This window comes from Zootermopsis nevadensis, unplaced genomic scaffold (assembly GCF_977971745.1).
Source record: "Zootermopsis nevadensis isolate Lab colony 2312 unplaced genomic scaffold, Znev_1.0 Znev_ptg000028l, whole genome shotgun sequence".
Taxonomy (NCBI): Eukaryota; Metazoa; Arthropoda; class Insecta; order Blattodea; family Termopsidae; genus Zootermopsis; species Zootermopsis nevadensis.
The window spans coordinates 14,730,572-14,745,348 of NW_028259160.1; the positions used below are offsets into that span (position 1 = coordinate 14,730,572).

General features: G+C 36.7%; 2 protein-coding genes across 6 annotated transcripts in view; one reads left to right on the forward strand and one right to left on the reverse strand.

Moving 5' to 3' along the window:
- mrn (general transcription factor IIH subunit 4 marionette) lies at positions 1-14,665 on the forward strand. Its single transcript, XM_087357699.1, has 8 exons — positions 1-220; positions 759-863; positions 1,326-1,457; positions 2,025-2,210; positions 3,085-3,265; positions 3,774-3,857; positions 4,860-5,044; positions 5,447-14,665. The coding sequence occupies exons 1-8, from the start codon at positions 75-77 to the stop codon at positions 5,829-5,831; spliced, it is 1,404 nt and encodes a 467-aa protein (XP_087213825.1). The 5' UTR covers positions 1-74; the 3' UTR covers positions 5,832-14,665.
- Phlpp (PH domain leucine-rich repeat protein phosphatase) overlaps positions 6,378-14,777 on the reverse strand; it is a 27,525-nt gene continuing 19,125 nt past the window's right edge. For all 5 annotated transcript variants that reach the window (XM_087357674.1, XM_022070069.2, XM_022070073.2 and 2 more), the window contains 11 exons: positions 14,008-14,161; positions 13,747-13,807; positions 12,854-13,111; positions 12,438-12,629; positions 11,497-11,659; positions 10,964-11,094; positions 10,479-10,619; positions 9,945-10,136; positions 9,335-9,533; positions 9,121-9,239; positions 6,378-8,611 (listed from right to left, as the gene is read on the reverse strand). In XM_087357674.1, coding sequence (XP_087213800.1) covers positions 7,525-8,611; positions 9,121-9,239; positions 9,335-9,533; positions 9,945-10,136; positions 10,479-10,619; positions 10,964-11,094; positions 11,497-11,659; positions 12,438-12,629; positions 12,854-13,111; positions 13,747-13,807; positions 14,008-14,161 — 2,697 coding nt within the window. In that variant the 3' untranslated portion in view covers positions 6,378-7,524. The remainder of the gene's footprint in view (positions 8,612-9,120; positions 9,240-9,334; positions 9,534-9,944; positions 10,137-10,478; positions 10,620-10,963; positions 11,095-11,496; positions 11,660-12,437; positions 12,630-12,853; positions 13,112-13,746; positions 13,808-14,007; positions 14,162-14,777) is intronic.

Consider the following 14,777-nt stretch of genomic DNA (forward strand, 5'->3'; position numbering starts at 1 on the left):
ACAGATGACTATTTAGTACTCTGTGGCAGTTGAATATTGAATATCGGTTTTAAGTGGAAGTGACTGATAAACCGATGGCAGAAGCAAGCAAAGTAATTAAAATAACACTCCAGTCAAAGAACTTACAGTGTAAAAACCTACATGATTATTTGAAGACCCTTCCAACAGAAATTCTGGATAGGTTGTATAATCATCCAACAACGTGTTTAGCAGTGTACAGGTGTATATTTATTTTGTAACATAACCACACTTTATATGCTACGTTATTTTATAACTCATTATGAAAGCAAGATGCAGCTGTTACTTCCCCACGGTTTTTTTCTTCGGAAATAGTCTAGCAGTTCCAAAATTAAATTGTTATTTGTGGTAATTTTGTGAAGATTTTGTGCTAAGTACGGTGGTTTTCGGTTGGTAATAATGTAGAATCCTAAACCCCCCAAGAAGAAAGATGAAACTAGTGTGAAAGTTTCTTGGCTCAGATTTAATGGATTTGTATAGCAGATATTTGCTTTGGATAAAGCATAGATAAATTTTAAACGTTTGGGCAAGTGAAAATTGAACTCAGGTGTTGTATCAGATTATTTACTTTTATGGTAGATTTTTTTTAATTACTCCGGCATTACTTTATATTATCAGTATCATCATTCCAGTTACGTAACTTAATGTATAATTACAAAGTAAATTGTTCAGATCAAAGACCTGTTTGTTTACCTAAATTTGTTTTACTCCATTGCTTTGTTGTGTTCAATATTTTCCAGAGAACTCCCAGAAATAGCACAGCATTATGTTATCCGAATACTCTTCGTTGAACAGCCAGTTCCACAAGCTGTAGTAGCTTCATGGGTTTCACAAGCATATTCGAAGTAAGTATCATACAAGGGATTAGTCTGTCTATAATTGCATATTGATATATTTAGTAACTGCATGTTACTTCTTTAAGTGATAGGTTTGTTGTGGTTTTTGGGATAGGTGACTGATGTTCCTGTTAGTGGTTGTTTTGTTTCTTTGTTTGCAAAAGCAGAGAGAAGATTCCATTTGATATGTTTGTGATGTAACCTTCAACAATAATGTATTAATGGCTTCAACATGTCTGTATATGGCATTTCTGTGGTCAAAGGAACATTAATGGAATTAGGTTTTTAATAAATCCTTGCAAAAGTTAGTCAACTACAGTTTGAAGCTGTAGTCTATATGCTTAGTGTGGAGGTATGGTTAGTTTAGTTTTAAGTTTTTTAAAATGATTCTTTTTTTGTTTAACAGACATGAACAACCATTGCAACTTTTGAGTCTGTTAATCATTACATTTATCCATTATTATATTTCAGGGAACACAATGAAGTGGCTCAAGTGTTGAGTAGTCTCCGTGTATGGCAGGAGGCGGCTATACCTGGTGGACTTCCGGGATGGATTATGAACTCTGCCTTTAAAAGGAATATGAAGATTGCTCTGTTGGGAGGGTAAGGTCATGCAGCTACTTTGTTTTCCAATGCCTTTCATTGAATGTTTCATCATTGTGTGTTTTTATATTATCTGCTCACCATGGGCACGTATGAAACTTTTAGCCTCAAGAGGCTAGTTGTAAGACCAAGATTCAGATGGTAGAGGAATATTGATCCTTTCCCTATCAATGAACTAAGTCCATGATCAGAACTAAGTAGTTCTTACAGGCTGGTTTTCTGTTGTATGGCAGCAATAGTGTTTATATAAACTTTGTGTTGATTTTACTTAGTTTTATAGGATTATAGTTATTTACTTATAGGTGGGATTGCAGTTGTGTTAATATGATAAGAATTATATGCTTCAAACCATGTAGTCTTCCTCCTTCCCTAGCTTATGCTGCATTCCTGTTTCAGAAATGAACTCAGACTCCTCACATAGATAGAGACTGTTTGTGCATTGTGGAATTCAGATGCCTTTATGTGAGATGTGATGGTAAATGAATAGCATCCTTAATTGCACAGCTGTGTACTCAGGATCCAAAAGGGTTATTAGTAAATTTGTTGCAAAAATTGTTTTGTTCTTAGAGGAAAGCCATGGAGCATGTCATCACAACTGGAAACTGACAGCAAACCGCGTGACATTCCGTACTTGGACAGCTACGCTATGGAACGATGGGAGTGTGTGTTGCATTACATGGTGGGATCACAACAGCAGGAGGGGATATCGGCTGATGCTGTCCGTATCCTCCTTCATGCTGGCCTTATGAAACGGTCAGTTGACTTCATACTTTCTTACTTATAAGGAAGAATGTATTTGAAAAGTACATTGAAAGGTAAAGGAGTCCTTTTTTGGAACCCAAGAAATTTCTTGAATGTTCATCTGTCCAACTCCTGATTTAGTTATGGACATCAGTATTACAAAATTAGTTGACTAATGTTCATGGAACTTGGTATGAATATCATTCTATTGGAACCAAACCCGTCTTGATGCTTTTCCATTCCCTATCTGAAACAATTTGCAGGCCTCTTGAAATGGTCACAATAATTTGATGCATATTTTATTTTAAAAATTAGTTGTTGTTTTTTTTAATTTGACTGGACGGTTGTAAAAACTTGTAAGTTAGGAACAACTGGTGCATATAACTATCCAATGAAAGATGCTGTCCTTTTAAAGCAATTTTGCAGTCAGCCACTAATAAACAGCATTTCACGCGTAGTTACATGATGAAACTAGATCACCCAAAAGCATGAATTTCTTTTTCTTTCTCTTACTGAAAAAAAAACAAGTTGAGAATTATTTCAAAAGTAACTCTCTGAATGAATAGAATTTTTCTTTTAGAACTGTAGAAAACTTTGTGAATGCCTACACTCTTTCACTTATAGACAGTGTGTTACAGAAACTACTTGACTGTTATTTGTGACACTTTATATAAACTTTTACCATTGAATACGCTCTGCATGTTAGTACTTTCTGATTCCTTGCCTTCAGTAGTACCTGTTGTGGTTGCAGTAATTGGTGAATGATTACCTGCCATCTAAATTTGTATGATGCTTGTTCTAAATCTTTCTGCTAATAGTGTGGATGGTATTAAAATCTTTAGAACTCTGAAACACAGCACACTAACTGGAATTGCTATTATTACAGTGATGAAGATGACGGTAGCCCAGTGATCACACGGGAAGGGTTTCAATTTCTGTTGCTGGATACACCATCTCAGGTGTGGTACTTCATCCTCCAGTACTTGGATACTGTGGAGTCTCGTGGCTTGGATCTTGTGGATTGTCTAACATTCCTTTTCCAACTCAGTTTTAGTACTATGGGCAAGGTAAAGAACAAGTTCTAGTAGCATTGCGGTATATCATTATGCTTGTTTATGTGTGCGATGACAAATCTTCATTACACGAAGTTATCAAAGTTTTCAGACTTTGCAATTAAATAATTGTCTGGAAATTTCAGTTCATGATTCTTAGCCTATTTCATTCAGCTCTTCAATACACTCTTTATGAAAAATGCAAAACTTTAACCAAGAAATTAGACATAAATTAGGATAGAAAATGCAGAAATAAATTTGTAGGAAAAACTATAGGATATTCTTTTTTCTATCATAAAAGAACAGAATAAATTGTATAAGATTAATTGGTTTAAATATGATTGTTGAATGGGAGATTATTTGCTTACATTCATATTTAAAATCCTAACATTGTGGCTACATGTTTGTGATGATGGTGAATTGTAGTAGTTGGTATGTTAATCCTGTAAATAGACATACAGTGTAGTGTCTGGCTGTGGGCTGTATGACTGGGGTTCAATTCCTGGCATGATTATATTAACAGGATTACAGCACAGAAGGCATGAGTGATGGACTCCTGGTATTTTTGCAACATCTTAGGGAGTTTGGACTTGTCTATCAGCGCAAGGTGAGATGAAATATTTAACCATTAATTTAAAATTGTTATACTGTATGCACTGGATGGAACTCCAGACAATGTAAAGAAATATACAACTTGACATCAGCTATATGTATTTCACATAGGTGTTGAAAGCTATTTTTCTTACTTACTGGAAAGTATTTTGTAAGGTAGTGTGACAGTAGTAGTTTATTAAGTTAATAGTGTAACAGTTTTCTTATATGAATAATTTTTCAAGTTGAGTTCACTTGGCTGATTTTCATCAAGCAGTGAAAAAGTTTAATTCTGTAGCCTGTCTAAATACATATAACTTTTGTTTGTTTATTCTGTGCAAGAAATTTGCATAACACACCAAGTTTGTGCAGGCACATCACATATCACATCTTTCTCTAGGTGTTTTGTTGGATGGACTGGAACTTGAAATTCGACACTCATGTCTGTTTATAATTCCTGACACAGACAATCTTTGTTATGTCTAAAGGATTCTTCTGATGATGGTGTAACTCAGTGTTTATAACTTATGTTTTGGACCTTGTCCATCATCCTACTTTTTAAATTCACAACGCTTAAGAAATGTACATCATTTCAATCACTTTGTGAAGAAAATTCTACTCCTTTGGCCCCTGAGCAGAGCTAGTTTCTACTTCTGGAGACTAGTTCCACCAGAGAACCCAACCAAGCAGGAGCTTTTCACCTTTTGACAGAAATGGACAGAGTCAGAGAGATGAGTCATAAACATAGCTATCTTCCTTTGAATTTGTGTTGATGTGTATGAAGATGGAACATAATGGCTGTCTGAACAGGTTTCTGACAGCAACATTCTGCATATCAAAATAATATACTAAAACAATAAATTTATATTATTATTTTTGTGTTTTGTTTTATTTTTTCTCTTATTACATTCGGTAAATACTTACATCTAAAACACCAGTGTTCCTTTGTGCATACTCCGTATTTTACGTATATCATTTTGTCTGATTGTCCGTTTCAACTATCAACTGTGACTTACAGAGAAAGGCTGGGCGCTTTTATCCAACAAGATTAGCCCTTAATATTGCATCAGGACAAAGCAGATCTCAGTTGGACATGAACCGAGAGGGTTACATTGTTGTAGAGACCAACTACAGAGTATATGCATACACAGATTCCAACCTGCAGGTGGCTCTCCTGGGCCTGTTTTGTGAACTTATGTACAGGCAAGTCAGTTTCTTGGTAACTCATCTTTTTAAGGTTAACAACATGAATTTACAGCATTCATACAAGCTTTCTTTGCTCAAAAATAGAATTCTGTGATTTTGTTTTATACATATGCAAACTTATTGAAACTTACTGAAAACAAAGAGTTCAGTTGCTGAGTTATTTTATTATGTAACATTAAATAATTTAAAATTTTCAGCACTGAAAATTGCCAGTTATTCTAGACAGTACAATACATTTGTTGTAGCAGTAATATTTTTTCTTTTGTTTTCCTGATTTCTTGTGTGATTCATTTTTATGCTTGCAGTCGCAATGTACATAAACATTTTGAACATAATATGAATTTATCATGTTGTATATTTGTTATAAAAATAAACAATCCTTACCCAATGTTTTCACAGGTTTCCAAATCTTGCTGTGGGAATATTGACTCGAGACTCGGTGCGTCAGGCCCTGAAGAGTGGCATCACTGCGGAACAAATAGTGGGTTTTCTTCGATTACACGCACATCACCGTATGGTGGCCGTGGGGCCTCCAGTGCTCCCACCTACTGTAGTAGATCAGATCAAGCTCTGGGAAAATGAACGCAACCGTTTTACCTTCTCAGAAGGAATTTTATATAGTCAGTTTCTTTCTCAAGCTGATTTTGAAGTGTTAAGAGACCATGCACAAGATTTAGGTGTACTGACGTGGCAGAACCCTCAGCGCAGGACCATGGTAGTAACACGTTCAGGTCATGAGGAAGTCAAAAGATTCTGGAAGCGATACTCCAAAGGAGCAGGTTGAAGCAGTTACTTGTCTGTGCAATTGTTTGTGACAGAAACAGGTTCTTTGTGGACCTAATGAACTCACTGTATAATCAAAATTGATTTAGTTTTAAAGTAACAGTGATAAATTTCCAGTGTTGCCCTTGTTAGTTCACTGGCTCATCTCACTTCCTTTGTGGTCTTACAGCAATGTTAATCTCAAGAAATATATAACATATTAAGAACCTCAAAATCCTCATCATCAGACAAACTTTGCTTGAATACAGCAGACCGTGTTTGAAATAAAGGACAGGATCCTTTACTGGCAGTGTCTAATGATTGTGAGATAAAAGTTTATGGCAACCAGAGATATAGCATTTTATTCTGACAGTTATGTACACAGTATTCCCCACAATGTTTGAGAGATAATTTGTTTTATTATTTGTTTATTTAGTGATTAGTTCAGATTGTGTAGTGCTGAGTGAATGATGAGTTGGAAAGCTCATGGAAAGAATTTGTGGCATAATTTAAGGTACTATTTTGGCATTTACCTGGGGAAAATGAGGAAAGAAATGAAAAATCTCTCTCAGGATAGCTGGTCTCTGGGCTGGGATTTGAACCCAGGACCTGAATACAAAGCAGGAGTGCTGGCCACTTTATTTTGTTCTTTTTCATATGAGTACATTCCTTCTACTATGCACACATACATTCGTCACTTTCAAGTGTACTAATAGAACAACACAACACAGAAGGATGAACATCTATACCTTGAGTGGGATATGAAACCACAGTCCTAGTGTCCAGTCAACGAAGACCCACACCCAAGATCGTGTGGCAACTGTGGTCAGCGGCTGCTGTGTTTGGCAGAGATGAAGAGCTTGAAGTTACAATAGAAACGTACGTCAAAAAGTAAAAGTTGCACAAATTATAATTTATAAAAACTAATAACAGTAACATTCTTTTTATTGTTAATAAATGTAGTGTGAGTTTATTTATTCTTTGCATATTTATAAATAGGTATTTCAAAATATCCACTCAGTATGTGGAAGCATGTTGTCTGTCAGTATGACCCACACACTTATCACCGACCATTGCTGCTGCTGCTATCACTTTGACTAGCATGTTAACCCAGATGTCAAATAGGTGTTACTATTTCTTGGAGGCTGTGTCTGAATAGCAAGTTACATGCTACATATTCATTTCCAGTTTGTTTATGTTTTCATTTGTTTATTACTATTGAGTTATCTTATGTTCATGTGGGAAACATATTCTGTTATTAACTATTTCAGGTTTTATCAAAATCTTTCAGAGGACTTAAAAGATATGTAAAGCTGAATTTGTTCTCTTAAGTAAATTAGCCCTTACACTGGACCAAACAAAACTAAAATTAACATGGCTTGACAACATTGTGTATAGGTCTGGCTTGTTAGCCAATAATTTGGTTGCTTTTGCTTGTAGATGGGCAGCCAGACATATTAATGGATGCCTTTTGAAATGTAGCAGTTTTATGGTTAACAGGGAAATTTGACCAGGGCACAATTCTTTTATGTGGCACATTTTCATAAAAAGGATTTAATTGTTTTTTCACAATTCTCTCAAACTATTTTTGTATTAACTTTCATATTTTTCAGCTAAGATAGAGAATATTAAACCACAATGTAATAAGGATGGACATTACAAAGTAAAATTAAATTGTAAGTTCAGTTCATATATATAGGAGCAGTATTACAATGTCACAATTCTGTTGTGACACCCCAGTACTGTTGCATGCGGCCATCTTGCTCCAGAGAATCTTGATTTGCTCCTCTCTCCTGAATCACTGAGAAATTGTACTCAAGGTTATATGGTATGAGCCTCTGTAAACTTCCAAAATAAGCTGCATTTGGTCCACCATTTAATGTCTGCCGTCCCGAACCAAACCTCACTGATGTCCGTCCAGTTGGATTAAAAGAACGAGCACTACCAAAATGGCGGGAAAGGAATGGAACTGCTGGCATAGCCGCTGAGTCCGAAAGATGTGGGCTGCTCCGGGAGAGAGCTTTCCCTTCATGTCTGAGTGACGTTGATGGATGAGGCCACAAAGGGTCCAATGCAGCACCTGTCCGATGAATTCCTCGTCGACTAAATCCTCTAGACAGAGTATCAAGTTCCTTATCAAACAGTAGCTGTGTATTCTGCTCTAGCATATACTCCCAGCATTTGAACTGCTCCTCTGACACTTGTGTCCCTGATCGATCTGAACCAGTCTCCTCCTCTTCTGCGTCTGCAAGATGTCCATTGCTGTATGAGTCTAATTTACTGTGAATTGCCTTCAGTACACCACTGTTGCTTCGTTTGCTGTCTCTGTAACTACGTCTCTCTATGGCTGGCCCTATTTTCTTGGTTCCATTTTCATGCATAAGCACAGATTGTGTTGATGTCATTAAGTTCCTTTTATACAGTGTTGCCATTCTGTCTTGTTCCAGCAGCCGGTTCCTTCCCATGCAGTCACTGCTGGCATGATCACTCTGTCCACTTGGAGATGAACGGTCTGCATCTGGAGGATTCTGTATGTAGTACCTCTGTTTGTGGAGCCCATCCCCAAAACAGCAGTTGCCGCAGCACTGTTGTTTCGTTTTCTGGACCGTGTGTCGTAGCTCTCGCAACATCCGGTCCACATCTGTACAGGTCAGGTTGCCAAAATGTACTACCATTATGCTCAGATTCTCCTCACTGCCATAACTCTGTGCCAGGTCCTGGAGCCTTTTTGCAGCTAAGATGGCATTGCTGATGTCTTGAATCTCTTGTGCTGCCTCCTCCATGCTTACAACTTCCCAAAATCTGCAAGTATATTCCATATATTCAGTTGTTGAGTTATTGTTGCCATTTTATTTTACTGAGTGTTTTTTATGCTAGTGCTATCTTGATGTAATGATAATGCCATCATTCAGTATATTTAATGAGATAAACTCAGAAGTTCTTTAATACCGTGATATAATTTAGGAAACCTGACTGCCAAAAGATCCAAACAGTTACATTTTTATTTACCATTCATATCTGAATATGTGAAGAAATTTGACACAACAAAAATAGAGCATGAAACTAATAGGCCAGTTGACTGTATTATTATCAAGATGGTTTTATTGTGAATTCTCTATATATTTTATCAAAGTCTATTGTGCACCATAGGATCAATGACTGACAGAGGAATTTGGCTTCTTCAGACATCATTCCATTCTGTCCTGTGCATATAGAATGACAAAAAAGACAGGGCTTACAAAAGTACCAAGTGGATAATTAAAGAGTTAAATTAAAGTGGTTTGGAATTGGAACATTTTTCTTTTTCGTACCTCTTATTAGCAATTATCAGAAACTCGTCAGTTTCTTCCAAATCTACTTCAGTAACATGAGGATCTGGAATGACTAGTGGAAACATGGCACTGCACCCTAGCTGATTATGATTAGGGTTCTGAAAAGAAATAGAGTGACAAAGCATACTTGTTTAATTGGCACTGATCTCATGTACAATTCATAACATGATGGCGTGGAAGCAACTTTACTTACTGTCTGTGTGGTTTGAGACAAGTTGATTAGTCCTGAACGGCGACGTAGGACTGCTCGAGCTTCACCGACACTAGCCACCCTCATCGTATACTGATGTTGGCTTCCAGGAAGAAAATTCGATGAGCCACTTGGCTTTGTTCGGACAATGTGACATAGTGTCCCGCAGACACCATACTTCTGTCCAGTTTCTTTCAGTTCCCTACAGAAATTCATGCAAGACACCTTTAATGTCTAAAGATATATGGCAATATTTGATTCATTATAATGGATGTTATTCATTGTCAGATGCGTTTAATATATGCGAGTTAGCTTTCATCTCCAAGTAACTGTTTGCCCTTATGTGGACAGATATATATATATATATATATATATATTTTCTTTATTTTTGATTTCACTGGGAGCCTGTAATTTTTGAATTCCAAATCTCTGTTTTAGCAGAACTTAATCTAATGGACACCCATGTACCCCATCTTATCCCTTAGAAAAATAACAAAACTTCTACAGTATGTCAGTTCTGCTTTGACAGATAAAACATGATCATGCTCTCACTTTAACTCATACCAAAGGAATGCACAGAGTGAAAAGCCATACTAAGAGGAAATGCTGTTACCTGTGAGCAGAAAGCATTGTATATTTCATATACTCGCTAGCTGTCTCCTTGACTGTTCTCTCTTCCAGCAGCATACGGGGCACAGCTTTTGTAAGGATGTTGGGAATGTCATTGTTATTCCCTCCATCAAACATACCGAACAGACCTTCCATGTTGCAAAACGAAGGCAGACGGATCTGCGTAATATAAAGCCTGTAGAAATATAATTATATTAGACAGTACTAAATTGAAAGGAGTGCATCCTTAGATGGTAATTTCATAACATGACTTGTAACCTCGTGCTCCCGATGTGGGTTTTCACATTGAAAACATTTTTACCTGAGGAAAATCTGTTCTTTTCATATCTTCTTCAGTTTTGTATTGTGTTTAAAATACACATTGAAACAACATAATTTATTTTTTAAGACTCTTTGCTTGAAAAATAGAGTACATAATACTAAAAGATCGAATGTTATGTGCGTGCATTTTTTAAAGGACCGTGGCAAAGAACTGTATTCTGGTCTTGTTATTTCTCTCTTAACACTGGAAACACACCGTTCTCGTTGTCCTGCAGTCTGAGAGAAGCCCACTTTCCATGGTGGCCCTAAATCTTCACCTCCTCCAGTGTATGGGGTTGAGGGAAGGCAGGTACGATTCTGTCCAGAGACATCCACCAGGCTCATTGGACGATGACTTCTAAACAACAAACACAAAATATATGAAAGTAACATCCTCAAATGACTTGCTAAATGCATTATAGTTAAATTATTTTTGTTGGTCTCTAGAGCTTAGAGTTTTCCCAGTTTTCACATGGAACTGCACATATTTGAACTGAAGAAAGGAATCAGCCAAGGCAACTGTTATTATTTTCTCCTTTTTGACTTAATAATGATGATGATGGTGATGACATGAATGAACAGTGAATTGTATAAATGTCATATTAATCATATTTTGCTATTGGAATTCTTATAATAATTATTTTAAAAGAGTGTAAGCACTAGTAACTGTAAGGATAAAGTCTGTGTGAAATATAATCTCACCTGTACACTTGAAACTGCCGTGGGTCCACATACAACTTAGAATTACAAGACAGGTCCAGAAACTGGAGCTGCTGAGGAACCAGAGTTGCTAGATTTACTCTGTCCAAACAGTTGTGTGCTAGGTCCAGTACCTGTAATCATTTTCCTTAATTTCATCAGAGGCCAGAACAGGTCAACAAGTTGCCAAAAGTGTCTAACTCTTAGTGCATATCATTTGGTACAATGACTTCAAAGTGTGTGCTTTGTTAAAAATGGATCCATATTGCTGTTTGTTATAATAAATTTTCAGCAGCTGAAATAACAGGAGACCATTTATTTAACATATCTTCACCAAATAAAAGATATGAAGCTTTTATGGCTACTAAATGTAATTTCTGGTAATGGAAGTAGAGACAGTCTGTGAAACAATGGACACTTACCTGTGCGTATCTTCACTGAGTTGAAGTTCACACATGCGCACAGCGCACATGTAAATGTGTGAAAGAAAACTTTGTTGCAAAGGTGTTACAAGCAAGATTTTATTACATGTGTACCTTGAGAGATGTCATCTTAGCAAAGCATGGTATGGTCTGCAGGCAGTTGGAGTGTATACGTAAAACCCGCAGGTGTTTGAGGTGTATAATGTTGTCTGGTAAATGCTGCAATTTATTACCAGAGATTACTAGTTCCTCCAGTTCAGTCCAAACAGCTACACAACTGGAACAGACAGTAACAAGTTTAAAACCGTGTGCTTTGAGAGTTCATACAAATACTGAATAACTAAGTAAACAGCTCATTACAGCGGACTGACTGACTGACCAACCAATTCTATGGTGCTCTTTTCTTCAAAAGGTTTCTATGAAAATGATAGCCCAAATACTTTCCAAAATGCTGAATACATATATTATTTACAAGTGTGAAAATGAAGTGCCCCAGAAAACACAGTGTGTTTGTTCCATTTAAAATGCATCCTTAATTACAACAGGATTTTTAAGCTTTGGTGACTTCATTGTGACAAGAAATTTTGTTACCATTTGGTGTATTGTTGTCATATTCAGTACTTGTCAGGATATGCATTGCTGAATGCTTCAAAAACAGCAGCAGATGATCTGACTCACTGCCACGAAAACCTCAAATCCTACAGACGACACTCTAACCCGTGAGTTTCCAAAATATGAAGCAGGATTTCTTGTCACTTGACTGCAGTATTTGAAAAGAAGAGATGAAAAGCTCGTGTAAATGGATGAAGATAGAATGGAATAATAAACTTGAAGGAAAAAGTAAGATGGGTATAAGTTAGTATACACAAAAAAATGTCTGTCATGAAGATGATTAATATGAAGATAACATACGAGTAAAGAACTCTCATGTAATGAAAGCAAAAAAACAAAAAATTGAAGATCTTTAAATAATCAGCATAACTGATTAACTGCAATGTAACAACTGGGCTTTATTTTGTCTAGTTCTAAACTATTACAATGTATTGCATGAATACCTTTCAGGTAATGTTGTGATAGAATTATATGCTGCATGTAGTGTGTGGAGGTTGGCAAGCCTGCCAAGGATATCCAATGAATTGTCAGCAAGACAATTAGCAGTGAGGTAGAGTTTTTCCAGCTGGTGACCCTGATGACATCCGTTTGGTAGTTCACACAAACGATTATTTGACAGGTTCAGCACACGCAGCCTGCAAAACCCATTTTATGTCGTGTAACTTAGATTCATAAAACCTGATAAGCTATCACAATAAGTGGGATAACACAAGAGTGTTGTTCGGGAGCAGTGTTACCAGGTTAATGCAGACATATTTTCTAATTGTGACTTAGCATAACTTTTTGAGCCCTGTGTATGGGGCTTCACATTCCACAAATTTGCAATTTGTTCTTAATGGTTATGACTAGCGTTAGTCACCTTGTTGATACAATGAAAAAGTTGGCAGGAAGGGTAGCCAAACTGTTGCTCTGCAGGAATAATTCCTGCAAGGGAATGTGCCGGATGACTGTAGGTAACGTTTGCAGCCGGTTGTAACTGAGCTGCAGGGTCTGCAGGGAGCTTAGTTCACTGCAGAACAGATGTTCAGGCAACACCTGTAGCTTGTTATGACTTGCAAACAAAGCTCGCAGTTGGTAGCAGCTTGCAGTCCAGTCTGGCAGTGATTCCAATTCATTGCTGCTTAACAAATTTTTTTGATTAGATCAAAATTGAACATCTAATGTTGCAAGTCAGGACATTATTTATGACTTATTATATCGTAATACTGAGGCATTTGAGTCTTATAATGTAAAAAGGTGCAGACCCTCTGTACACTTCCAGATACTTGATTTTAATTTCTGTTTCAATTAGTGAATAAGCAGAAGAATGGGATGTTGAAGAGGAGGAGATTTTTGTTGTTGTTTTGTTTTATATTCATGCTTTGTTGTTCATAAAAGCGTCAAACCTTAAAAGTTTAGGTCTAAAATATTTTTATAGAAATACAGTAAAGTGGTATGACATAAAGTGAAGAAATACAAATGAAAATAATTTGTTTTAATGGCTTCGTAAGCGTAACTTTGATTTATTGTTGTACTTTCCAATCATTTGAACTTTTACCACAGTTTTAAAGGATTTATTTTTTTAATGTAATTCCAATATAGTAAATAAGAACCTTGTGTGTGAGACACACAGGGACGACACAGAGAGGCTTGTACAAAACCTGTCATGTGATCTGGAATCCAGTCAAAACAAGTTCTGTTATACCTAAATCACCTCACTGTGTATTGAAATTTGTACTCGTACTGAGGTTCTTAAAGATAAAAGATACTTACTATGAGACATCAAGATGCTTGAGATGTGTGGGTGGTGGATTGATGTGCAGTTTCTGTAACCCTAAAAGCAGAACGAAAATCAAAACTTGCATCTAGGTGGATACTGAACATACATAATCCATGTTTTTAACCTATGCACTTTCAGTCCATATCAGGTAGCCAAAATCCATGCTGTAGCTTGTCCAACTTATCTCTAATGGCATATATTTGCTTATGGAAGAGGCTCTTGTCTGTCATAGGAACACAGAAGAAGATACTTACTGTTGTTTCCTGCAATAAGCGAAACAAGTGCCTTGCCACTGAGCGAAAGTTCAGTCAGTTGGTTTCTGGAACATTGAACACATTCCAGCATGTTCAGCGCACTGAGGTCCAGTGTCTCAATCCTGTTCTCACTCATGTCCAGTTGTGTCAGATTCTGAACACACAAAATTCATATCAGCGGGGGCTCCTAACGACAAGGTTAGAAAGTAATTACAATCACATCACAGCCCTGATAATGGGAACAGTTAATGGTCCCTGAAATGTTGGCGATTTTTAGCCAACTGATACAGCTGATAGTCTGAGAAGATTTTTAAAATGCTCAAAGTGTGTCATCAGTTGAGATTATGTAGTGTGAAATGATGCGCAGTTGCCTGTTTTAGGATACTATAATATTATTTGTCCACAGGAACTGAGGGAAACCATGGGCAGTTTCAAGATAGTGAGGTATCCTAACGGAAGGGCCCTCTAGCATTGCAAGTTGGTCAGAAAATTATATTGGCCCACATCTTGCATTTTGGGTACCAGTGTGTCCATCGTTGGTCCTTACCTGAAGTACCATGTTCTAGTATTAGGGTAGGTAACAATGGAGAGGTGAAAGCTCTTCCAGTGCAAATAAGAATAATGTACAGCCAATAAAATGAGTACATATTTGTGCGTATGTGTCATTGCCTTTTCGTTTTCTGTAAATGGAAGATATTTTCGTCCTTATATGTCAGAATTCTGTGATGCCATAAGTAACAAAAATGTTTTCAAATTATTAAACACATTGC